General features: G+C 41.4%; 1 protein-coding gene across 2 annotated transcripts; it reads left to right on the top strand.

Moving 5' to 3' along the window:
• Nucleotides 1–23,913: 23,913 nt before the first annotated feature.
• LOC106584756 (zymogen granule membrane protein 16) lies at nt 23,914–26,619 on the top strand. Of its 2 annotated transcripts, none has more exons than XM_014170303.3 (5): nt 23,914–24,019; nt 24,328–24,349; nt 24,496–24,548; nt 25,164–25,332; nt 25,960–26,619. In XM_014170303.3, exons 3-5 carry the CDS (start codon nt 24,497–24,499, stop codon nt 26,324–26,326), a joined length of 588 nt encoding a protein of 195 aa, XP_014025778.1. In that variant the 5' UTR covers nt 23,914–24,019; nt 24,328–24,349; nt 24,496; the 3' UTR covers nt 26,327–26,619. The 2 variants fall into 2 exon arrangements, with proteins under 2 accessions (XP_014025778.1, XP_014025777.1); XM_014170302.3 differs by having other exon boundaries at nt 23,920–24,015.
• Nucleotides 26,620–27,912: the final 1,293 nt, after the last annotated feature.

Raw genomic sequence — 27,912 nt, 5'->3', positions numbered from 1 at the left:
CGTACGATGACCATTACACAGTGTCTGGTGTGACAGGGTTGATCAGGCTGTTGTCTGTGGAATGTTGTCCCACTCATTTTGAATGGCTGTGCGGAGTTTCTGGATATTGGCGGGAACTAGAACACGCTGTCATACACATTGATCCGGAGCATTCCAAACATGCTCAGTGGGTGACATGTCTAGTAAGTATGCAGGCAATGGAAGAACTGGGCCATTTTCTGCTCCCAGGAATTGTGTACAGATCCTTGCGACGTGGGGCTGTGCATTATCATGCTGGAACATGAGGTGAAGGCGCTGGATGAATGGCACGACAATGGTCCTCAGGATCTTGTCACGGTATCTCTGTGCATTCAAATTGCCAATGATAAAATGCAAATGTGTTCACTGTCCATAGCTTATGCCTGCCATACCATAACCCCACTGCCACCATGGGGCACTCTGATCACAATCAGCAAAGCACTTGCCCACACGACGCCATACACGTGGTCTGTGGTTGTTGGCCGGTTGGACGTACTGCCAAATTAACATTAAATTATCTGGCAACAGCTCTGGTGGACATTCCGGCATTTAGCATGCCAATTGCACACTCCCTCAAAACTTGAGACTTCAGTGATGTGTGACAAAATTGCACATTTTAGAGGGGCCTTTTATTGTCCACAGCACAAGGTGTATCTGTATAATGATCATGCTGTTTAATCAGCTTCTTGATATGTGAAACGGGTCGCATGGATGGATTATCTTGGCAAAGGAGAAATGCTCACTAACAGGGATGTAAACACATTTGAGCACAAATGTTTGAGAAATACTATTTCTGAACGTATGGAAAATGTCTTGGATGTTTTATTTCTGCTCATGAAACATGGAACCAAATTTTATATGTTGCTTTTATATTTCTTTTGTTCAGTGTACAGTAGTTAGTTCACATGACGATGTATGTAATTCATCTCTATTAAACAAAACAACAAAATCTGGACATTCTGGAGTCCTACTTTGACAGTAAAATATAAGTATAGTCTGTTGTCAACCCAAAGTTCATGACAATCACTGGATTAGGTTGCATCACGCATTCCTGCTTGGACATGTTAGATGAAACAACTTGAATACCTCAGTAGTTTATTATTTATACTTCTTAATAAAGCAATAAGAATGACTTAATAAGATGATTACTCGGGGCTGGTGCCCCCAACTCTCAAATGTCGTGACACCAGAGGAAAATGTTAGTCTGGAGGTCTGTAATAGTAACACTTAGGATAGATGTTCAATCAGGGGAACACGTGATTTAAAATATAGCCTAACCTGTTGGGGATAGGGGGCAGTATTTGGGCAGATTTAATCTGGTTACTACTCCTGCCCAGAAACTAGAATATGCTTTCGTTGTAAAGCCTTTTTGAAATCGGACAGTGTGGTTAGATTAACCTCTATGGGCTAGGTGGGACGCAGGCGTCCCCCCCCCCCGTGGTGCACTCCATCAACAGCAGGTGCATTTCAAGAGCGGCAAATTTGAATCCAAATAAATGTCAAAATTCAAATTTTTCAAACATACAACTATTTTACACCCTTTGAAAGATAAACATCTCCTTAATGTAACCACGTTTTACGATTTCAAAAAGGTTTTACGGCGAAAGCATAAATTTAGAGTATGTTAGGACAGTACATTTACAAGAGTTGTGTGTAATGTTTTGTCAAGTCAAAGACAGGGTCACCAAAACCATAAAACCAGCTAAAATGATGCACTAACCTTTTACAATCTCCATCAGATGACACTTTTTTCAATTTTTCAAACATATGACTATTTTACACCATTTTAAAGACAAGACTCTCGTTAACCTGTTAGGGCTAGGGGGCAGTATTTGCACAGCTGGATAAAAAATTTTACCCGATTTAATCTGGTTACTAATCCTACCCAGTAACTAGAATATGCATATACTTATTATATATGGATAGAAAACACCCTAAAGTTTCTAAAACTGTTTGAATGGTGTCTGTGAGTAAAACAGAACTCATTTGGCAGGCAAAACCCTGAGACAGATTCTGACAGGAAGTGGATATCTGATGTGTTGTATTACCTTTAAACCTATGCCATTGAAAAACACAGGGGCTGAGGAATATTTTGGCACTTCCTATTGCTTCCACTAGATGTCACCAGCCTTTACAAAGTGTTTTGAGTCTTCTGGAGGGAGATCTGACCGAACAAGAGCCATGGAACGATGATGGCCCATTAGACACCTGGCGCGCGAGTTCATGTTGGGTACCCTCGTTCCAATACGTTATAAAAGAGAATGCATTCGTCCACCTTGAATATTATTCATGTTCTGGTTAAAAAAGGCCCTAATGATTTATGCTATACAACGTTTGACATGTTTGAACGAACGTAAATATATTTTTACCCCTCGTTCATGAAGTGAAGTCCGGCGGGCTTAGATCATGTGCTAACAAGACGGAGATTTTTGGACATAAATGATGAGCTTTTTTGAACAAAACTACATTCGTTATGGACCTGTGATACCTGGAAGTGACATCTGATGAAGAGAATCAAAGGTAATGGATTATTTACATAGTATTTTCGATTTTAGATCTCCCCAACAAGCTGGTTTTTGATATAAATATGAACTTGATTGAACAAAACATGCATGCATTGTATAACATAATGTCCTAGGGTTGTCATCTGATGAAGATCATCAAAGGTTAGTGCTGCATTTAGCTGTGGTTTTGTTTTTTGTAACATTATATGCTAGCTTGAAAAATGGATGTCTGATTATTTCTGGCTGGGTACTCTGCTGACATAATCTAATGTTTTGCTTTCGCAGTAAAGCCTTTTTGAAATCGGACAGTGTGGTTAGATTAACGAGAGTCTTGTCTTTAAAATGCCGTAAAATAGTAATATGTTTGAAAAATGGAAGTTTTCGGATTTTAGAGGAGTTTGTATTTCGCGCCACGCCCATCATTGGATATTGGAGCAGGTGTTCCGCTAGCGGAACGTCTAGATGTAAGAGGTTAAAATCCATTTTTATGCGATTTTTCTCGTAAAATAGCGATAATATTCCGACCGGGAGTCGTTGTTTTCGTTCAAAGACTGAAAATGCAAAATGGACTCTTCACGTGCACGCGCGCACCCGTCTCATTGTTCTCAGATCGACCACTATCCAAATGCGCTTCTGTTTTTCAGCCATGGACTGCAAAGTCATCATTCAACGTTCTTGCGCCTTCTGAGAGCCTATGGGAGCCTTAGAAAGTGTCACGTTACAGCAGAGATCCTCTGTTTTCAATAAAGAGAATAAAGGCCAAGAAATGGTCAGAGAGGGCACTTCCTGTTTGGAATCTTCTCAGGTTTTCGCCTGCCATATGAGTTCTGTTATACTCTCAGACACCATTCAAACAGTTTTAGAAACTTTAGGGTGTTTTCTATCCAAATCAAACAATTAAATGCATATTCTAGCTTCTGGGCAGGAGTAATAAACAGATTAAATCGGATACGTTTTTTTATCCGGCCGTGAAAATACTGCCCCTATCCATAACAGGTTAACGAGATTCTTATCTTTCAAATGGTCCTATGTTTGAGACCTTTGAATTATAACATTTTGTGGTTTTAAATTTGGCGCTCTGATTGGTCACTGGCTGTTGAATAGTGTGGGACGATTTCGTCCCACATACCCTAGAGAGGTTAATTTTACTAATATTTATTTAAATTGAGTGCCCTCCAATTTCGCAGGATGTTGTCAGCTTCTATCCCGCTAGCGGGACACCGAGCCCCAAGAGGTTTTAACTCAAGACACATGGAAGGTGGGATGTATACGGAAGGTACGGGGCAACTGAAGACAAGCAGCAGAAGGGCTAATGACCTTGGAGATGGGAAAAGGGCCGATAAACCGGGGGGAGAGTTTGCGGGATTACAACTGGAGGGGCACATCCTGGGTGGACAGCCATACCTTCTGTCCGAGATGATACCTGGGAGCTGGAGTTTGGTGGTGATCCGCTTGTCTTTGATACCTGGAAGCTGTCTTGAGGGCCGACCGGACTCTCCTCCAGGTACAACGACAGCGGCAGACAAATATCTGGGCCGAAGGTATGCCGACCTCTTCATCTTGCTCAGGGAAGAGCGGGGGCTGATACCCCAGGGAACACTCCAAAGGAGATAGGCCCGTGGCATAGCAGGGAATGGTGTTGCGGGCATATTCGACCCGCACCAGCTGCTGGCTCCAGGTGGTGGGGTTGGCGGAGACCTTCGAAGCATGTCAACCGCTGTTTAAAATCAATTTTTACGACACTTTTCTCGTAGAAAAGCGATAATATTCCGACAGGGAATCTCCTTTTCGGCAAACAGAGGAAAAAATCCCAAAGGCGGGGGCGGTCGGGGTTACGCGCATAAGCCCGTGTCCCTTGATCGGCCACTTGAGAAAGGCGATAATGTGTTTCAGCCTGGGGCTGGAATGACGACATTCTGTTTTTTCCCGGGCTCTGAGCGCCTATGGACGACGTGGGAAGTGTCACGTTAGAGCAGAGATCCTTAGTAAATGATAGAGATGGAAAAGAAGTTCAACAAATGGTCAGACAGGCCACTTCCTGTAAAGGAATCTGTCAGGTTTTGACCTGCCATTTGAGTTCTGTTATACTCACAGACACCATTCAAACAGTTTTAGAAAATTTAGGGTGTTTTCTATCCATATGTAATAAGTATATGCATATTCTAGTTACTGGGTAGGAGTGGTAACCAGATTAAATCGGGTATGTTTTTTATCCAGCCGTGTCAATACTGCCCCCTAGCCCTAACAGGTTAACAAGTTGAGGAGACTAAATTACTTGGTGTTACCTTAGATTGTGAACAGTCATTGTCAAAATATATAGATTCAATGGTTGTAAGGATTGGGAGAGGTCTGTTCATAAATGTCACACCCTGATCTGTCTCACCTGTCTTTGTGATTGTCTCCAACCCCTCCGGGTGTCACCCATCTTCCCCCTTTTCCCCTGGTGTTGTCAGTTTGTCTGTTGCCAGTTAGTTGTTTCATCAAGCCTACCAGCATTTTCCCTCTGCTCCTGTCTCACAATTCTTTTGCCTGCCCCTGTTGTATTAACCTGTTGGGTCTAGGGGGCAGCATTTGCACGTCTGGATAAAAAAAATGTACCCGATTTAATCTGGTTACTAATCCTACCCAGTAACTAGAATATGCATATACTTATTATATATGGATAGAAAACACTCTAAAGTTTCCAAAACTGTTTGAATGGTGTCTGTGAGTATAACAGAACTCATTTGGCAGGCAAAACCCTGAGACATTTTCTGACAGGAAGTGGATACCTGATGTGTTGTATTGAGTTTAAACCTATCCCATTGAAAAACACAGGGGTTTAGGAATATTTTGGCACTTCCTATTGCTTCCACTAGATGTCACCAGCCTTTACAAAGTGTTTTGAGTCTTCTGGAGGGAGATCTGACCGAACAAGAGCCATGGAACGGTGATGTCCCATTAGACACCTGGCGCGCTACTTCATGTTGGGTACCCTCGTTCCAATACGTTATAAAAGGCTATGCATTCGTCCACCTTGAATATTATTCATGTTCTGGTTAAAAAAGGCCCTAATGATTTATGCTATACAACGTTTGACATGTTTGAACGAACGGAAATATATTTTTTCCCCTCGTTCATGACGAGAAGTCCGGCTGGCTTACATCATGTGCTAACGAGACGGAGATTTTTGGACATAAATGATGAGCTTTTTTGAACAAAACTACATTCGTTATGGACCTGTGATACCTGGAAGTGACATCTGATGAAGAGAATCAAAGGTAATGGATTATTTACATAGTATTTTCGATTTTAGATCTCCCCAACATGACGTCTAGTCTGTATCGCAACGCGTATTTTTCTGGGCACAGTGCTCAGATTATTGCAAAGTGTGATTTCCCAGTAAGGTTATTTTTAAATCTGGCAAGTTGATTGCGTTCAAAAGATGTAAATCTATAATTCTTTAAATGACAATATAATATTTTACCAATGTTTTCTAATTTTAATTATTTAATTTGTGACGCTGACTTGACTGCCGGTTATTGGAGGGAAACGATTTCCTCAACATCAATGCCATAGTAAAACGCTGTTTTTGTATATAAATATGAACTTGATAGAACTAAAAATGCATGCATTGTCTAACATAATGTCCTAGGAGTGTCATCTGATGGAGATTGTAAAAGGTTAGTGTATCATTTTAGCTGGTTTTATGGTTTTGGTGACCCTGTCTTTGACTTGACAAAACATTACACACAACTCTTGTAAATGTACTGTCCTAACATACTCTAAATTTATGCTTTCGCCGTAAAACCTTTTTGAAATCGTAAAACGTGGTTAGATTAAGGAGATGTTTATCTTTCAAATGGTGTAACATAGTTGTATTTTTGAAAAATTTGAATTTTGACATTTATTTGGATTCAAATTTGCCGCTCTTGAAATGCACCTGCTGTTGATGGAGTGCACCACGGGTGGCACGCTAGCGTCCCACCTAGCCCCAAGAGGTTAATAAGCTGTTGTTACTTCGACATTGTCTGCATCTGACCTTCTCCCCAGCACCACTCCGCCCCTGGGATGACTGTACTCGCTGTCGGGACCGGAGACCAAGGATATGAGGACCTACATTGGGGACTCCCTAGCTGCAGGATTTATCTGTCCCTCGTCCTCTCCCACAAGACCCTGCGCCCGTGCATTGACTACCGGGGACTCAATTACATAGCGGTGAAGAACCTCAGCCTTCGGGCCGCTCCAGGGGGCCACCGTGTTTTCCAAGCTTGATCTACGGAACGCCTAACACCTGGTGCGGATAGGGGAGAGGGATGAGTGGAAGACCACCTTCAACACAGCCAGTGGCCACTATGAGTATTTGGTCATGCCATTTGGACTCACCAACACCCCTGCTGTGTTCAGGCTCTGGTAAATTGTGTTTTCCACAACATGTTGAACCGGTTCGTCTTCGTCTACATTGATGACATCTTTGTCTTCTCCTGCTCCTCCCAAGAACATGTGCTCCACGTCTGACAGGTCCTTCAATGCCTCCTGGAGAATGTGAAGGCAGAGAATTGCGAGTTCAACCATCTCCTTTCTGGGATACATCATCTCCAATGGGAGAGTCCAGATGGATCCCGGGAAGGTGAGAGTAGCAGTGGATTGGCCCCAGCCTATGTCCAGGGTGCAACTGCAACGTTACCTGGGGTTCACCAACTTTTATTGCTGTTTCATCTGGGGTTACAGCACCCTGGCTTCCCCACTGTCAGCACTCACCTCTCCCAAAGTTTGTTCACGTGGTCCCCTGCTGCTGACCGGGCATTCCAGGACCTCAAACACCACTTCACCACTGCTCCCATCTTGGTTCATCCTGACTCTTCCCGTCAGTTCGTGGTGGAGGCCGATGCTTCTGATCTAGGAGTGGGGGCGGTCCTGTCCCAGTGTTCTGCCCTGAACCTGAAGCTACATCCCTGCACCTTCTTCTCCCACCGCATCAACGCTACGGAGAAAACCTACGATGTGGGGAATCGTGAGCTTCTCGCAGTGAAGATGGCGTTGGAGTAATGGAGGCACTGGGTGGAAGGGACGGAACATCCATTTATTGTATGGACCGACCCCAAAACCTGGAATACCTCCGCACCGCCAAACGCCCTAACTCGAGGCAAGCTAGGTGGGCCCTAATGTTCACCTGGTTCAACTTCTCCCTCTCATACTGTCCGGGATCCAAAAATGTCAAGCTGGATACACTGTTTCACCACTATAGCCCCACGGCTATTACCCCGGAGCCCGAAATCATCCTTCCCACCTCGTTCCTTGTGACGGCACTCAGCTGAGGTATAGGGAAGCAGGTCTACGGGGCGCAGCGTTCCCAGCCAAACCCCGGGGGTCCAGATAACCGGATGTACGTGCCTGACCGCTCTGCAGTCCTGGAGTGGGCCCACTCCTCCAGACTGGCTTGCCACCCGGGCTCCCATCGGACCCTGGCATTTGTGCAACAACGCTTTTGGTGGCCTACCATGGTCCCTGACGTCTCTGCATTTGTCGCCGCTTGCACAGTTTGTGCACAAAACAAGTCTCCTCAACAAGCTCCAGCTGGTCTCCTCCGACCTCTGCCTGTCCCTCACCGTCCCTGGTCTCACATCTCCCTGGATTTTGTCACGGGTCATCCCCCATCTGATTGCAACACAGTAATCCTGACTGTGGTGGATCGGTTTTCCAAACCCGCCCTCTTCATTCCTCTCCCCAAACTACCCTTTGCCAAAGAGGTGGCCCAGCTCGTGGTGCAGCACATCTTACAGCTCCATAGACTACCAATCGACATGGTCTCTGACTGGAGCCCTCAGATCTCGTCCCGGTTCTGGAAAATAATTCTGCACCCTCATTGGGTCGTCAACCAGCCTGTCCTCTAGGATCCACGCCCAGTCCAATGGCCAGTCGGAACCAGCCAACCAAGACCTTGGGACTACTCTGCGCTGCCTGGTCTCCGCCAACCCCACCACCTGGAGCCAGCAGCTGGTGCGGGTCGAATATGCCCGCAACACCATTCCCTGCTATGCCACGGGCCTATCTCCTTTGGAGTGTTCCCTGGGGTATCAGCCCCCGCTCTTCCCTGAGCAAGATGAAGAGGTCGGCATACCTTCGGCCCAGATATTTGTCTGCCGCTGTCGTTGTACCTGGAGGAGAGTCCGGTCGGCCCTCAAGACAGCTTCCAGGTATCAAAGACAAGCGGATCACCACCAAACTCCAGCTCCCAGGTATCATCTCGGACAGAAGGTATGGCTGTCCACCCAGGATGTGCCCCTCCAGTTGTAATCCCGCAAACTCTCCCCCCGGTTTATCGGCCCTTTTCCCATCTCCAAGGTCATTAGCCCTTCTGCTGCTTGTCTTCAGTTGCCCCGTACCTTCCGTATACATCCCACCTTCCATGTGTCTTGAGTTAAAACCTCTTGGGGCTCGGTGTCCCGCTAGCGGGATAGAAGCTGACAACATCCTGCGAAATTGGAGGGCACTCAATTTAAATAAATATTAGTAAAATTAACCTCTCTAGGGTATGTGGGACGAAATCGTCCCACACTATTCAACAGCCAGTGACCAATCAGAGCGCCAAATTTAAAACCACAAAATGTTATAATTCAAAGGTCTCAAACATAGGACCATTTGAAAGATAAGAATCTCGTTAACCTGTTATGGATAGGGGCAGTATTTTCACGGCCGGATAAAAAACGTATCCGATTTAATCTGTTTATTACTCCTGCCCAGAAACTAGAATATGCATTTAATTGTTTGATTTGGATAGAAAACACCCTAAAGTTTCTAAAACTGTTTGAATGGTGTCTGAGAGTATAACAGAACTCATATGGCAGGCGAAAACCTGAGAAGATTCCAAACAGGAAGTGCCCTCTCTGACCATTTCTTGGCCTTCTTTATTCTCTTTATTGAAAACAGAGGATCTCTGCTGTAACGTGACACTTTCTAAGGCTCCCATAGGCTCTCAGAAGGCGCAAGAACGTTGAATGATGACTTTGCAGTCCATGGCTGAAAAACAGAAGCGCATTTGGATAGTGGTCGATCTGAGAACAATGAGACGGGTGCGCGCGTGCACGTGAAGAGTCCATTTTGCATTTTCAGTCTTTGAACGAAAACAACGACTCCCGGTCGGAATATTATCGCTATTTTACGAGAAAAATCGCATAAAAATGGATTTTAACCTCTTACATCTAGACGTTCCGCTAGCGGAACACCTGCTCCAATATCCAATGATGGGCGTGGCGCGAAATACAAACTCCTCTAAAATCCGAAAACTTCCATTTTTCAAACATATTACTATTTTACGGCATTTTAAAGACAAGACTCTCGTTAATCTAACCACACTGTCCGATTTCAAAAAGGCTTTACTGCGAAAGCAAAACATTAGATTATGTCAGCAGAGTACCCAGCCAGAAATAATCAGACATCCATTTTTCAAGCTAGCATATAATGTTACAAAAAACAAAACCACAGCTAAATGCAGCACTAACCTTTGATGATCTTCATCAGATGACAACCCTAGGACATTATGTTATACAATGCATGCATGTTTTGTTCAATCAAGTTCATATTTATATCAAAAACCAGCTTTTTTACATTAGCATGTGACGTTTAGAACTAGCATACCCCCCCGCAAACATCCGGTGAATTTACTCAATTACTCACGACAAACGTTCACAAAAAACATAACAATTTTAAGAATTATAGATACAGAACTCCTCTATGCACTCGATATGTCCGATTTTAAAATAGCTTTTCGGTGAAAGCACATTTTGCAATATTCTCAGTAGATAGGCCAGCTATCACGGCTAGCCATTTAGACACCGACCAAGTTTAGCCCTGACCAAACTCCGATTTACTATTACAAAAGTTTGATTTCCTTTGGTGTTCTTCGTCAGAATGCACTCCCAGGACTGCTACTTCAATAACAAATGTTGGTTTGGTTCAAAATAATCCATCGTTATATCCAAATAGCGGCGTTTTGTTCGTGCATTCAAGACACTATCCGAAGTGTAAATAAGGGTCACGAGCATGGCGCAATTCGTGACAAGCACCAGCTGTCAGAGCGGCTCACAGATTACTGCACCTGTACATAGCCCATCTATAATTTAGCAAAAACAAACTACCTCTTCCCCTATTGTATTTATTTATTTTGCTCCTTTGCACCCCATTATTTCTATTTCTACTATGCACTTTCTTTCACTGCAAATCTAACATTCCAGTGTTTTACTTGTTATATTGTATTTACTTCGTCACCATGGCCTGTTTTTTGCCTTTACCTCCCTTATCTCACCTCATTTGCTCACATTGTATATAGACTTATTTTCTACTGTATTATTGACTGTATGTTTGTTTTACTCCATGTGTAACTCTGTGTTGTTGTATGTGTCGAACTGCTTTGCTTTATCTTGGCCAGGTCGCAATTGTAAATGAGAACTTGTTCTCAACTTGCCTACCTGGTTAAATAAAGGTTAAATCTTTTTTTTAAAGCAGGCAGAGCAGCGCTTTATTATAGACAGACTTCTCTCCATCTTAGCTACCGTTGTATCAATATGTTTTGACAATGACAGTTTACAATCCAGAGTTACTCCAAGCAGTTTAATCACCTCAACTTGCTCAATTTCCACATGATTCATTATGAGATGTAGTTGAGGTTTAGCGTTTAGTGAATGATTTGTCCCAAATACAAAACTTTTAGTTTCAGAAATATTTAAGACTAACTTATTATGCCACCCATTCCGAAACTAACTGCAGCTCTTTGTTAAGTGTTTCAGTCATTTCAGTTGCTGTAGCAGCTGACGTGTATAGTGTTGAGCCATCTGCATACATAGACACACTGGCCTTACTCAAAGCCAGTGGCATGTCATTAGTAAAGATTGAAAAAAGCAAGGGGCCTAAACAGCTACCCTGGGGAATTCCTGCTTCTATCCACTTCTATGTTTGAGAGGCTTCCAATAAAGAACACCCTCTGTGTTCTGTTAGACAGTAACTCTTTATCCACGTTATAGCAGGGGGTGTAAAGCCATAACACATACATTTTTCTGCAGCAGACTATGATCGATAATGTCAAAACAAGACAGCCCCCACAATCATTTTACCATCAATTTCTCTGAGCCAATCATCTGTCATTTGTGTAAGTGCCGTGCTTGTTGAGTGTCCTTCCCTATATGCATGCTGAAAGTCTGTTGTCAATTTGTTTACTGTGACATATCATTATATTTAACTAGTCAAGTTAGTTAAGAACAAATTCTTATTTACAATGATGGCCTACCGGGGAACAGTGGGTCTTACATCTAGACGTTCCGCTAGCGGAACACCTGCTCCAATATCCAATGATAGGCGTGGCGTGAATTACAAATTCCTCAAAAATCCCCAAACTTCCATTTTTCAAACATATGACTATTTTACACCATTTTAAAGACAAGACTCTCCTTTATCTAACCACACTGTCCGATTTCAAAAAGGCTTTACAGCGAAAGCAAAACATTAGATTATGTCAGCAGAGTACCCAGCCAGAAATAATCAGACACCCATTTTTCAAGCTAGCATATAATGTTACAAAAAACAAAACCACAGCTAAATGCAGCACTAACCTTTGATGATCTTCATCAGATGACACTCCTAGGACATTATGTTATACAATACATGCATGTTTTGTTCAATCAAGTTCATATTTATATCAAAAACCAGCTTTTTACATTAGCATGTGATGTTCAGAACTAGCATTCCCACCGAACACTTCCGGTGAATTTACTAAATTACTCACGATAAACGTTCACAAAAAAACATAACAATTATTTTAAGAAATATAGATACAGAACTCCTTTATGCAATCGCGGTGTCCGATTTTAAAATACCTTTTCGGTGAAAGCACATTTTGCAATATTCTGCGTAGATAGCCCGGCCATCATGGCTAGCTATTTTGACACCCACCAAGTTTGGTACTCACCAAACTCAGATTTACAATAAGAACAATTGGTTGGGTTGTTGCCCTCCTACGGCCTCCTCCACGTCTCCTGATGTACTGGCCTGTCTCCTGGTAGCGCCTCCATGCTCTGGACACTACGCTGACAGACACAGCAAACCTTCTTGCCACAGCTCGCATTGATGTGCCATCCTGGATGAGCTGCACTACCTGAGCCACTTGTGTGGGTTGTAGACTCCGTCTCATGCTACCACTAGAGTGAAAGCACCGCCAGCATTCAAAAGTGACCAAAACATCAGCCAGGAAGCATAGGAACTGAGAAGTGGTCTGTGGTCACCACCAGCAGAACCACTCCTTTATTGGGGGTGTCTTGCTAATTGCCTATAATTTCCACCTGTTGTCTATTCCATTTGCACAACAGCATGTGAAATTTATTGTCAATCAGTGTTGCTTTCTAAGTGGACAGTTTGATTTCACAGAAGTGTGATTGACTTGGAGTTACATTGTGTTGTTTAAGTGTTCCCTTTATTTTTTTGAGCAGTGTATCATTTATCTTTCTTTCATGGAATAGTTTATTTTTATTTTTGTTAAGCTTAGTCACATGATTTCTTCATTTACAGTACGTTTGCCAATCAGTTGGGTTGACAGACTTATTTGCCATACCTTTTGCCTAATCCCTCTTAACCATACAATTTTTCAATTCCTCATCAATCCAATGGGATTTAACAGTTTTTACAGTCATTTTCTTAATGGGTGCATGCTTAGTAGTAACTGGAATAAGCAATTTCATAAATGTGTCAAGTGCAGCATTTGTTTGCTCCTCATTACACACCACAGACCAGCAAATATTCTTTACATCATCAACATATGAATAACTACAAAACATATTCTATGACCTCTTATGCACTATATTAGGCCCAGCCTTTGGAACTTTGGTTTTTCCTAGATATGGCTATTATATTGTGATCACTACATCATATGGATTTGGATACTGCTTTAAAGTTCATTTCTGCAGCATTAGTAAAGATGTGATCAATACATGTTGACGATTTTATTCATATGAATTACATACATCTTTATGTGAACTAACTACTTTACACTCAACAAAAAATATAAATGCTACATGTAAAATGTTGGTTTCATGTTTCATGAGCTGAAATCAAAGATCCCATAAATGTTCCTTACTTCTCTAAAACGTTGCACACAAATTTGTTTCCATCCCTGTTAGTGAGCATTTCTCCTTTGCCAAGATAATTCATCCATGTGACAGCTATGGCATATCAATAAGCTGATTAAACAGCATGATCATTATATAGATACACCTTGTGCTGGGGACAATAAAATGACACTCTAAAATCTGCAGTTTTGTCACACAACACAATGTCACTGAAGTCTCAAGTTTTGAGGGACCATGCAATTGGCATGCTAAATGCAGGAATGTCCACCAGAGCTTATTTCCAGATAATGTAATGTTAATTTCTCTACCATAAGCCGCCTCCAACGTTGTTTTTAGATCGTTTGGCAGTGCGTCGAACCGGACTCACAACCACAGACCACATGTATGACGTCGTGTGGGCGAGTGGTTTGCTGATGTAAACGTTGTGAACAGAGTGCCCCATTGTGTCACGACTTCCGGCCCCTCTCCTTGTTCGGGCGGCGTTCGGCGGTCGACGTCACCGGCTTTCTAGTCACCACCGATCCTTGTTTCCCTTTTCGTTTTGTTTTGTCTTGATTACGCACACCTGGTTTCAATTCCCTTATTATGTTCCTTATTTAACCCTCTCACATACCTTTCTGTGTTGTCCGCGGTTGTTCGTTGTCAGTGGTTGTTGGAGGTGTTTCTCCTCACACTGTTGTTTTGCTGTTGGAGCTTTTGCTTGTGTTTTTTGAGTAAACTAGACTGTTTTCACTCAACCTGTGTCCTGCACCTGACTCCGCTATGTCTCCAAACCAAAAGCGTTACACATTGTGTGTGTGGATTTATGGTATGGGCAGGCATAAGCTATGGACAACAACATTAATCTGCAAACTTCACCTCATGTTCCAGCATGATTATGCAAGGCCCCATGTCGCAAGGATTTGTACACAATTTCTGGTGTTACAGTTCTTCCATGGTCTGCATACTCACCAGACATGTCACCCACAGAGCAAGTTTGGAATGCTCCAGATCAATATGCATGACAGCTTGTTCCAGTTCCCACCAAAATCCTGCATCTCTGCAAAGCCATTGAAAAGAAGTGCGACAACATTCCACAGTCAACAGCCTGATCAACTCTGTCAAGGTGCCTGTGACCAACAGATGTATATCTGTATTCCCAGTCATGTGAAATCCATAGATTAGGGCCTAATTTATTTATTTCAATTGATTTATTTCCTTATATGAAGTGTAAGTCAGTAAAATCTTTAATTGTTTCATGATTCATTTTATAGTAAGTTAATAAAGGTGTTCTTTGTCATGCTCTTTCCATCTCGAGCTGATGGAATGTTCAGCAGGTATAAATGCAGTTCTTAGAGGAAGCAGTAGACTAGAATGACCTGGCAGAGAGAGAGATAAGAAGCTTTCACAGGTTTTCACACACGTCTCAAGATAGCACTGTGGGTAACTACACAACTAACAAAATAGAAAATGTGCACTTGTATTTAATAAATAATACTTGTTTGGGAAATGTTGTAAAGTTAATACTCATCATCTCTTAGTACTTGGGTACAAACATTTTGGCCCTATTGCCTTTACATTTCAATTCAATTATCTGACATTATTTTTAATGTGACAGTAGCTTAGCACTACAAGAGTGATTGTAGTAAACAAGAGTAGGTTTAACCTTTTAAAGCCGTTTTAAAACATTTCACATTCAAGAATGGTTTGTTGATTGTTACGTCACATTTCACAATTCAATAAAGTGTATTTTCTTCCCCCCCCCCTAGGGGTGATTGACCTGACAGGTAAAATGCCTGACTTGTTTTTAAGAACTATGAAAAACATTATTAACAAACTTATTTCAAGTTTTACCTTTTGAAGGGAAATGAAATGATGTGGAAAAAACATTGATTCAACCAGTGTGTGCCCAATTGGTAGTTATTGAGATAAATTCACATTCTTCCCCAGCTAAAATAAAATAGATAACTCAACCTACATACACAAAAGCAATTGTGCTTTACATTGACATTTTATTTTTTATCAATAAGGTCCTACATTACATATTTGTATTACTATCAAATCAAATCAAATGTTATTGGTAACATACACATGGTTAGCAGATATTAATGCGAGTGTAGCAAAATGCTTGTGCTTCTAGTTCCCACCATGCAGTAATATCTAACAAGAAATCTAACAATATGTTAATTAAACTATCACATTTTACAGATAGGTAGTAACAAGTGCCTCCGGGTATTTCACTTAGTAATGTGTATGTAAACTTTTATTTATTTTCTCACTTTGTAACTTCTACGGACATTTATCTGGTTAATCTGCAAAAAATGAAATCATATTGTTTTCCTGTAGTAACATGTACAGGTTGCCAGTGATTTAATGAAGATGTGAGTATTGTAACAGATGAAGAAAACGTCGGACAATAATGGAGACAAAATTTAGGGAATCTCATCTGCACATCTAGAATTAAATTGAAATACATGTACTGAAACAAATATTCTACAATAAAATACTGTAGGTATTTGAGTAAACCAATGAACTAACCATCCTGTTAATGACCAGATCCACTTGTCTTTTTCAGCGTGTTAATGTTTGAAGGGAAGGAGTTCTTCTTGGTGTAATAAAACAACTGAAGATTGGGAGACTAATTTTGAGTGATTTTCGTAAACATTCATACAATTTTGGTACATTCTTTTAATTGTTCGGATGTTAGATTGTATATTTTTTTAATCCCTATTTCAGATCATTCATTTGTTACAATTCAAAAGAACACAATGAGTATTTTTGAAATCAAATCAAATTTTATTTGTCACATACACATGGTTAGCAGATGTTAATGCGAGTGTAGCGAAATGCTTGTGCTTCTAGTTCCGACAATGCAGTAATATCCAACGAGTAATCTAACCTAACAATTTTACAACAATTACCTTATACACACAAGAGTAAAGGAATGAAAAATAATATGTACATAAAAAAATATATGAATGAGTGATGGTATAGAACGGCATAGGCAAGATGCAGTTGATGGTATAGAGTACAGTATATACATATGAGATGAGTAATGTAGGATATGTAAACATATAAAAGTGGCATTGATTATAGTGGACAGTGATACATTACATCAAGATGGCAAGATGCAGTAAATGGTATAGAGTACAGTATATACATATGGGATGAGTAATGTAGGGTATGTAAACATATAAAAGTGGCATTGTTTAAAACCTGTTGGGGATAGGGGGCAGTATTTGCACGGCTGGATAAAAAAACGTACCCGATTTAATCTGGTTACTACACCTGCCCAGAAACTAGAATATGCATATAATTATTGGCTTTGGATAGACAACACTCTAAAGTTTCTAAAACTGTTTGAATGGTGTCTGTGAGTATAACAGAACTCCTATGGCAGGCCAAAACCTGAGAAGATTTCAAGCAGGAAGTGGCCTGTCTGAGAAGTAGTGTTTCATCTTGGCTCTTTTTATTGAAGACTCAGGATCTGTGCAATAACGTGACACTTCCTACGTCTTCCATAGGGTCTCAGAGCCCGGGAAAACGTTGAACGATATCGAGGCAGGCTCTGGCTGAAACACTTTATCGCTTTTGGCAAGTGGCCACTCAGAGTACTATGGGCTTAGGCGCGTGCCCGCTTCGACCGAATGGTTTCTTTTCCTTTGTCTGTTTATCTAAACGCAAATTCCCGGTCAGAATATTATCGCTTTTTTATGAGAAAAATGGCATAAAAAATGATTTTAAACAGCGGTTGACATGCTTCGAAGTACGGTAATGGAATATTTAGAAGTCTTTTGTCACGAATTGCGCCATGCTCGTCACCCTTATTTAGCCTTTAGGATAGTGTCTAGAACGCACGAACAAAACGCCGCTGTTTGGATATAACGATGGATTATTTTGGACCAAACCAACATTTGTTATTGAAGTAGAAGTCCTGGGAGTGCATTCTAAAGAAGACAACAAAGGTAAGAACATTTTTCTTACAGTAAATCTGACTTTGATGAGTGCTAAACCTGCTGGGTGTCTAAATAGCTAGCCCTGTGATGCCGGGCTATCTACTGAGAATATTGCAAAATGTGCTTTCACCGAAAAGCTATTTTAAAATCGGACATATCGAGTGCATAGAGGAGTTCTGTATCTATAATTCTTAAAATAATTTTTATGCTTTTTTAGTAAATTCACCGGCAGTGTTCGGTGGGAATGCTAGTCACATGCTAGTCACATGCTAATGTAAAAAGCTGGTTTTTGATATAAATATGAACTTGATTGAACACAACATGCATGTATTGTATAACATAATGTCCTAGGGTTGTCATCTGATGAAGATCATCAAAGGTTAGTGCTACATTTAGCTGTGGTTTGGGTTTATGTGACATTATATGCTAGCTTGAAAAATGGGTGTCTGATTATTTCTGGCTGGGTAGTCTGCTGACATAATCTAATGTTTTGCTTTCGTTGTAAAGCCTTTTTGAAATCGAACAGTGTGGTTAGATTAACGAGAGTCTTATCTTTAAAATGGTGTAAAATAGTCATATTTAAAAAAAAAGGAAGTAATAGCATATCTAAGGATTTGAATAACGTGCCACAGGATTCAACTGGCTGTTGAGTAGGTGGGACGCAAGCGTCCCACCTAGCCCATAGAGGTTAAAGTGGCTAGTGATACATTACATCAAGATGGCAAGATGCAGTAGATGGTATAGGGTACAGTATATACATATGAGATGAGTAATGTAGGGTATGTAAACGTTATATGAAGTGGCATTGTTTGAAGTGGCTAGTAATACATTTATTACATACATTTTCCATTATTAAAGAGGCTGGAGTTGAGTCAGTATGTTGGCAGCAGCAACTCAATGCTAGTGATGGCTGTTTAACTTCTTTCGGATAGGGGGCAGTATTTTCACGTCCGTATAATTTTTTTTTACCCGATTTAATCTGGTTACTACTCCTGCCCAGAAACTAGAATATGCATATAATTAGTAGACTCGGATAGAAAACACTCTAAAGTTTCTAAAACTGTTTGAATGGTGTCTGTGAGTATAACATAACTCATATGGCAGGCCAAAACCTGAGAAGATTCCATACAGGAAGTGCCCTGTCTGACAATTTGTTGTCCTTCTGTTGCATCTCTATCGACATTACAGCATCTGTGCTGTAACATGACACTTTCTAAGTCTTCCATTGGCCCTCTAAAGCCGCCAGAAAGTGGAACGGGGTGTCTGCTGTCTCTGGGAAAAGTACAGCAGCTCTGTTTGTGAGTGGTCAGCCTGGGGACAGTGAGACTGGAGATGTGCGGTCACAAGACTTCTCAATTTTTTTCTTTCAGCCTTTGAATGAATACAACATTGCCCGGTTGGAATATTATCGCTATTTTACGAGAAAAATAGCATAAAAATGTATTTTAAACAGCGTTTAACATGCTTCGAAGTGCGGTAATGGAATATTTTGAAATATTTTGTCACGAAATGCGCTAGCGCATCACCCTTCGGATAGTGATCTGAACGCACGAACAAAACAGAGGTATTTGGATATAACTATGGATTATTTGGAACTAAAACAACATTTGTTGTTGAAGTAGAAGTCCTGGGAGCGCATTCTGACTAAGAACAGCAAAGGTAATCCAATTTTTCTAATAGTAATTCTCAGTTTAGGTTGTCCCAAACTTGGTGGGTGTCAAATTAGCTAGCCGTGATGGCCGAGCTATGTACTCAGAATATTGCAAAATGTGCTTTCGCCGAAAAGCTATTTTAAAATCGGACATAGAGATTGCATAAAGGAGTTCTGTATCTATAATTCTTAAAATAATTGATATGTATATTGTTAACGTTAATCATGAGTAAATTAGTAAATTCACCGGAAGTGTTCGGTGGGTATGCTAGTTCTGAACATCACATGCTAATGTAAAAAGCTGTTTTTTGATATAAATATGAACTTGATTGAACAAAACATGCATGTATTGTATAACATAATGTCCTAGGAGTGTCATCTGATGAAGATCAAAGGTTAGTGCTGCATTTAGCTGTGGTTTGGGTTTATGTGACATATATGCTTGCTTTGAAAATGGCTGTGTGATTATTTGTGTCTATTTACTCTCCTAACATAATCTAATGTTTTGCTTTCGCTGTAAAGCCTTTTTGAAATTGGACAATGTGGTTAGATTAACGAGAGTCTTATCTATAAAATGGTGTAAAATAGTTGATTGTTTGAGAAAATTGAATTGTGGTATTTTAGTTGGTTTTGTATTTCGCGCCATGCAATGCCATTGGCTGTTGGCTAGGGGTTCCGCAGGCGGAACGGGGTTCCGCTAGCGGAACGTCTGTCCTCAACAGGTTAATAGTCTGATGGCCTTGAGATAGAAGCTGTTTTTCAGTCTCTCGGTCCCTGCTTTGCTGCACCTGTACTGACCATGCCTTCTGGATGATAGCGGGGTGAACAGGCAGTGGATCGGGTGGTTGTTGTCCTTGATGATCTTTTTGGCCTTCCTGTGACATCGGGTGGTGTAGGTGTCCTGGAGGGCAGGTAGTTTGCCCCCGGTGATGCGTTGTGCAGACCTCACTACCCTCTGGAGAGCCATACGGTTGTGGGCGGAGCAGTTGCCGTACCAGGCGGTGATACAGCCCGACAGGATGCTCTCAATTATGCATCTGTAAAAGTTTGTGAGTGTTTTTGGTGACAAGCCAAATTTATTCAGCCTCCTGAGGTTGAAGAGGCGCTGCTGCGCCTTCTTCACCACGCTGTATGTATGGTTGGACAATTTCAGGTTGTCCATGATGTGTACGCCGAGGAACTTAAAACTTTCTACCCTCTCCACTACTGTTTCGTCGATGTGGATAGGGGGGTGCTCCTTCTGCTGTTTCCTGAAGTCCACGATCATCTCCTTTGTTTTGTTGACGTTGAGTGTGAGGGTATTTTCCTGACACCACACTCCGAGGGCCCTCACCTCCTTCCTGTAGGCCGTCTCGTCGTTGTTGGTAATCAAGCCTACCACTGTAGTGTCGTCTGCAAACTTGATGATTGAGTTGGAGGCGTGCATGGCCACGCAGTCATGGGTGAACAGGGAGTACAGGAGAGGGCTGAGAACGTACCCTTGTGGGGCCCCAGTGTTGAGGATCAGCGGGGTGGAGATGTTGTTACCTACCCTCACCACCTGGGAGCGGCCCGTCAGGAAGTACAGGAGCCAGTTGCACAGGGCGGGGTCGAGACCCAGGGTCTCGAGCTTGATGACGAGTTTGAAGGGTACTATGGTGTTAACCTCTTGGGGCTAGGTGGGACGCTAGCGTGCCACCCGTGGTGCACTCCATCAACAGCAGGTGCATTTCAAGAGCGGCAAATTTGAATCCAAATAAATGTCAAAATTCAAATTTTTCAAAAATACAACTATTTTACACCATTTGAAAGATAAACATCTCCTTAATCTAACCACGTTTTACGATTTCAAAAAGGTTTTACGGCGAAAGCATAAATTTAGAGTATGTTAGGACAGTACATTTACAAGAGTTGTGTGTAATGTTTTGTCAAGTCAAAGACAGGGTCACCAAAACCATAAAACCAGCTAAAATGATGCACTAACCTTTTACAATCTCCATCAGATGACACTCCTAGGACATTATGTTAGACAATGCATGCATTTTTTGTTCTATCAAGTTCATATTTATATCCAAAAACAGCGTTTTACTATGGCATTGATGTTGAGGAAATCGTTTCCCTCCAATAACCGGCAGTCAAGTCAGCGTCACAAATTAAATAATTAAAATTAGAAAACATTGGTAAAATATTATATTGTCATTTAAAGAATTATAGATTTACATCTCTTGAACTCAATCAACTTGCCAGATTTAAAAATAACCTTACTGGGAAATCACACTTTGCAATAATCTGAGCACTGCGCCCAGAAAAATACGCGTTGCGATACAGACTAGACGTCATGTTGGGGAGATCTAAAATCGAAAATACTATGTAAATAATCCATTACCTTTGATTCTCTTCATCAGATGTCACTTCCAGGTATCACAGGTCCATAACGAATGTAGTTTTGTTAAAAAAAGCTCATCATTTATGTCCAAAAATCTCCGTCTCGTTAGCACATGATGTAAGCCAGCCGGACTTCTCGTCATGAACGAGGGGAAAAAATATATTTCCGTTCGTTCAAACATGTCAAACGTTGTATAGCATAAATCATTAGGGCCTTTTTTAACCAGAACATGAATAATATTCAAGGTGGACGAATGCATACTCTTTTATAACGTATTGGAACGAGGGTACCCAACATGAACTCGCGCGCCAGGTGTCTAATGGGACATCATCGTTCCATGGCTCTTGTTCGGTCAGATCTCCCTCCAGAAGACTCAAAACACTTTGTAAAGGCTGGTGACATCTAGTGGAAGCAATAGGAAGTGCCAAAATATTCCTAAGCCCCTGTGTTTTTCAATGGGATAGGTTTAAAGTCAATACAACACATCAGGTATCCACTTCCTGTCAGAAAATGTCTCAGGGTTTTGCCTGCCAAATGAGTTCTGTTATACTCACAGACACCATTCAAACAGTTTTAGAAACTTTAGAGTGTTTTCTATCCATATATAATAAGTATATGCATATTCTAGTTACTGGGTAGGATTAGTAACCAGATTAAATCGGGTACATTTTTTTTATCCAGACGTGCAAATGCTGCCCCCTAGACCCAACAGGTTAAATGCTGAGCTGTAGTCAATGAACAGCATTCTCACATAGGTATTCCTCTTGTCCAGATGGGTTAGGGCAGTGTGCAGTGTGATTGCGATTGCGATTGCGTCGTCTGTGGACCTATTGGGGCGGTAAGCAAATTGGAGTGGGTCTAGGGTGTCAGGTAGGGTGGAGGTGATATGGTCCTTGACTAGTCTCTCAAAGCACTTCATTATGACGGAAGTGAGTGCTACGGGGCGGTAGTCATTTAGCTCAGTTACCTTAGCTTTCTGGGAACAGGAACAATGGTGGCCCTCTTGAAGCATGTGGGGATAGCAGACTGGGATAAGTATATATTGAATATGTCCGTAAACACACCAGCCAGCTGGTCTGCGCATGCTCTGAGGAAACGGCTGGGGATGTCGTCTGGGCCTGCAGCCTTGCGAGGGTTGACACGTTTAAATGTTTTGCTCACGTCGGCTGCAGTGAAGGAGAGCCCACAGGTTTTGGTAGCGGGCCTTGTCAGTGGCACTGTATTGTCCTCAAAGCGAGCAAAGAAGTTGTTTAGTCTGTCTGGGAGCAAGACATCCTGGTCCGCGGCGGGGCTGATTTTCCTTTTATAGTCCGTGATTGACTGTAGATCCTGCCACATACCTCTCGTGTCTGAGCCGTTGAATTGCGACTCTACTTTGTCTCTATACTGACGCTTAGCTTGTTTGATTGCCTTGCGGAGGGAATACCTACACTGTTTCTATTCGGTCATGTTTCCGGTTACCTTGCCCTGATTAAAAGCAGTGGTTCGCGCTTTCAGTTTTGCGCGAATGCTGCCATCAATCCACGGTTTCTGGTTTGGGAATGTTTTAATAGTCGCTGTGGGTACGACATCGCCGATGCACTTGCTAATAAACCCGCTCACCGACTCAGCATATTCGTCAATGTTGTTGTTCGCGGCAATGCGGAACATATCCCAGTCCACGTGATCGAAGCAATCTTGAAGGGTGGAATCCGATTGGTCGGACCAGTGTTGAACAGACCTGAGCGTGGGAGCTTCCTGTTTTAGTTTCTGTCTATAGGCTGGAAGCATCAAAATGGAGTCGTGGTCAGCTTTTCCGAAAGGAGGGCGGAGGAGGGCCTTAAATGCGTCGCGGAAGATAGAATAGCAATGATCCAGGGTTTTGCCAGCCCTGGTAGCGCAATCGATATGCTGATAGAATTTAGGGAGCCTTGTTTTCAGATTAGCCTTGTTAAAATACCCAGCTACAATAAATGCAGCCTCAGGATATGTGGTTTCCAGTTTACACAGAGTCAAATGCAGTTCGTTCAGGGCCATCGGTGTCTGCTTGGGGGGATATATGCGGCTGTGATTATAATCGAAGAGAATTCTCTAGGTAGATAATGCGGACGACATTTGATTGTGAGGAATTCTAAGTCGGATGAACAGAAGGACTTGAGTTCCTGTATGTTGTTATGATCACACCACGTCTCGTTAATCATACACCCCCGCCCTTCTTCTTACCAGAAAGATGCTTGTTTCCTTGATACACCCTCCCAAAGTAGCCTCGACCAATTAGAAAACAATGTCTGACTTCTCTATAGTGACTGACTGAAGGTGTTCTTTGTCATGCTCCTTCCATCTAGAGCTGATGGAATGTTCAGCAGGTATAAATGCAGTTCTAAGAGGAAGCAATAGACTAGAAGGACCTTGCAGAGACAGAGAGATAAGAAGCTTTCACAGGTTTTCACACACATCTCAAGATAGCACTGTGGGTAACTACACAACTAACTAAATAGAAAACTTGTATTCAATGCCTGATACTGGTTTGGAAAATGTTATGAAGTTAAAACTCATTATCTCTTGGTACTTGGGCACAAACATGTTGGCCCTTTTGCCTCTAAATTTAAATTCAATGATCTGACATTATTTTAATGTGACAGTAGCTTAGCACTACAAGAGTGATTGTAATAAACAAGATTAGGTTCAACTTTTTAGAGCTGTTTTATAACATTTCACATTCAAGAATGGTTTGTTGTTTGTTACGTCACAATTCAAAAGGTTATTTTTATCTCCCTCCTAGGAAACACTGGTTGACCTGACAGGTAAAAGGACTTAGTTGTTTTGACAAACTACTATGAAAAACATTATTAACAACATTATTTCAAGTTTTACCATTTAAAGTGAAATGGAGTGAGAATGAAATTGACTGAAAATAAAGGTCTTAAGTATTGATGCCTCCCTTTTGCAGAATGTTCTCAATCCTGGTTGTCACAGTGATCTTGGCTAGCTGCTTGGCAATGCGTGAGTAATAAAAATACAATTCTGAATTATAATGATAAGATAATAGCTTTTGTGCTTTCACCATGTCAAGTGTCAGTTGTGCAGAGGTGAGGACGGAGTCAGGCGCAGGACACAGAACTGAGTAAAATAACGTACTTTACTCTGAAAAAGAATCAGCCAATAATCAGCCGATAAAAAAACCTAACACAAAAGACTAACACAAAAACCAGGAAACAATCACGCACCAAACATAATGAGAACCAGAGGGTTAAATATGGAAATAATAATAACGTAATGGGAACCAGGTGTGAACAATCAAGACATAACAAATGGAAAAAGAAGCGTGGATCGGTGGCAGCTAGAAAGCCGGCGACGACGACTTTCAAGGAGAGGCACCAACTTCGGTGGAAGTCGTGACACACAAACTTGTCTTTTTCAGTTAGACTTAGGAGCTCTTCTTTGAGACAAAAGCTGATGGATTAAATAATTGCAGAATGTATTTTAGTTAATTCATTTGCACTTTATTCATAATTTAAAGATCTTTCAGTAATGTGTTGGTAAAATTAAAACGATGTATTATAAATATGTATTATTAATATAGTAAATATAGTAAACATGTTTCCCATGTTATTTTAGCCATCAAAGATCCGTACTCGTATTCCTCTGCGGTGGGTCAGGGAGGTGGCACCCCATTTGCTTCCTACGGTGAGGGACGCATCACAGGAGTCAGAGTGTGGGAGACCAACAACAACTACTACTACTACTACTACTACTATTACTACAACAGCAACGCCTACATCAGCGGGTGAGCAGACCCTGACCCATGAACAGACACCACTGACTCAGTCCAACTACACTACCCAACACACACCACTGACTCAGTCCAACTACACTACCCAATAGACACCACTGACTCAGTACAACAACACTACCCAATAGACACCACTGACTCAGTCCAACTACACTACCCAATAGACACCACTGACTCAGTCCAACTACACTACCCAATAGACACCACTGACTCAGTCCAACTACACTACCCAACACACACCACTGACTCAGTCAAACTACACTACCCAACAGCCCACTGCTCGTTCTTTCTCTCTCTCTTCGTCCTCCTGTCTTTCTTTCTTTCTTTCTTTCTTTCTTTCTTTCTTTCTTTCTTTCTTTCTTTCTTTCTTTCTTTCTTTCTTTCTTTCTTTCTTTCTTTCTTTCTTTCTTTCTTTCTTTCTTTCTCTTTCTTTCTTTCTGTCTATTTATTTATTTATTTGTTGTGTTAATTACATATTCAGTACATGACCAAACAATATTGTTATCTTATCTGACCCAGAGTACAATGTCATTCCTTGATATTCTCTGACGCTACCTGCTCTCTCGGTCTGAATGTGCCTTATCAAAACACAACCAACGTGAAAAGCTTCCTCTGTTTTAGGTTCCAGCTGAGATACGGCTCCACCTGGTCTCCTGTGTTCGGTGGTGTAGGGGGTCAAAAGCAGGAGATGGAGCTGTTTAATGATGAGGCCATCGTCGAGGTGTCTGGGAAGTACAACCCAGCAGACTACATCTGCTACCTGGTGTTAACCACCAACATGGGGCGCACTCTGTCAGCCGGCCAGCCTAGCCAAGTCTCCTTCAACTTCTACCCAGCCAACATGGGCAATGAGCTGAGGCTGCTCAGCGGTCGCTTCAACGGTGCCGGGATCACCTCCATCGGAGCCCACTGGGGATTTGTGTACATGGAAGGGGCTGGAAACAGTACTCTGGAAACAGCACTGGAAACAGTAACTCCTATTATTTGAAGAAAATAAAAAAGTATGTCTTGCTCTTTGGGATGGTATCCCGGATACAGATTAAGCCTAGTCCTGGACTAGTTAATTTCAATGTTGATTCTCCATTCAACATGCTTTTTAGTCCAGGAGTAACTTAATCTGGGTCCAGGAAATTGACACTATATGTTTGGACGGATGATTGACATAGACGCTGACAAAACTGTTTTTCATATCACTATCTGATGGGTGCTTCATGAGAATTTAAACTGAATGAATTTGAATGTTTTGAATAGTTTGGAAATATTTTTGAGGTGATTCCTCACTTGAAGCAGTACAAAAATACTTCTAAACATTCAAATTCATTCAGTTCAAATTCTCATGAAGCGCCCATCAGATCATGATATTAAAACAGTCCTGTCAGCGTGGGTCACAGACCACATGCATTGTTACACATCATTTGAGGTTATCACAATTTATCACAATAAATGAAAGAATAATTTGGGATATAAAGGATTAATTATATCTTTGATTAATTGAACAATCAAATATTATGGGGAGATAAAAGCGTCTCAGGGTGCTTCACCTTCACTATTTTGTACACGCTGCATTTGTTATTTGTTGTTCCTTTTCTGCTACATCTGCTTATGGACATTTTAATAAAAAGCATATCTTTAATCATTATATTTCATTGTATTCCTTTTGATAAGAAAATACATACAGTAGTGACCAGAAGCAACAATAAGCTAACCTGTCATCTTAACAAACCCTACCTCAATGGTGTCAATAAGGAACTAAATTTATAACAGCAAGACCGTTAAAATGCTTATCCAATAGTAATGAAGGAAAAAAAAAAAATCGGTAGTTACATATCGGGATATTCTTTTCGATAATATATCGTGTCGTATAGCATCAACAATATCAAACGATTATTTTTGTGCTAGTTGGCTGTCCCTGCACTAAAACTCTATTTTCCTTCATAGACTGTTCACCATTTTCATTTTAAATAGGAAGCACATTTTTGGGGGGCAATTTTATTTCCATTACTTTATCATGCTTTCTAGTCTCTCTGACAAAGACATACAGTGAGCAATGTTTGGAACATCGAATCACAATAAAATCATAGTATAGAATCGCAATATGTGTAGAATCATGGGAATCGTGATACATATCATATCAACACCTAAGTATTGTGATAATATCGTATCGTGAGGTCCCTGGCAATTCCCAGAGCTACTATCCATCACAACAATAATGTCTGGAATGTATATCTGCCATACCCATTCATAACATCAAACATTTTGTCTATGAAGTCTGCTCCCCTTCTAGCCTGGCATTGCATGTCAAGCGGCATCGTGTTTTAGTTAAAGCTACAGTCTGAGATTTGGGAAGCTGTTCAATGTTCAGCTGTACACCAAAACAAGTGGTGGGGAGGGACACCACTTTGTTGCTAATCACAGAATGTAGCTTTAACTGTGTGGATGGTGTAGATTAGACAGTTTGATAGATGGGGTTTATACAGTATTTGCATGGTGCAACAGTCAAAGCTGCTTAACTAGTTTTGGTGAGATAGAATAAAATTAGGAAATGCTTTTTATTGTCTTTGTTTTACAGAATAA

This window comes from Salmo salar, chromosome 05 (genome assembly GCF_965601325.2).
Source record: "Salmo salar chromosome 05, fSalSal1, whole genome shotgun sequence".
NCBI lineage: Eukaryota > Metazoa > Chordata > Actinopteri > Salmoniformes > Salmonidae > Salmo > Salmo salar.
Note: the sequence above shows the minus strand (reverse complement) of the source record. Positions and strands in the feature narration are given on the sequence as shown.

Coding starts and splice junctions, on each gene's coding strand:
- LOC106584756 (XM_014170303.3), top strand. CDS start 24,497: ATGTTCTCAATCCTGGTTGTCACAGTGATCTTGGCTAGCTGCTTGGCA. Junction 24,549..25,163: donor GGCTAGCTGCTTGGCAATGC/GTGAGTAATAAA, acceptor ATGTTATTTTAG/CCATCAAAGATCCGTACTCG. Junction 25,333..25,959: donor AGCAACGCCTACATCAGCGG/GTGAGCAGACCC, acceptor CCTCTGTTTTAG/GTTCCAGCTGAGATACGGCT.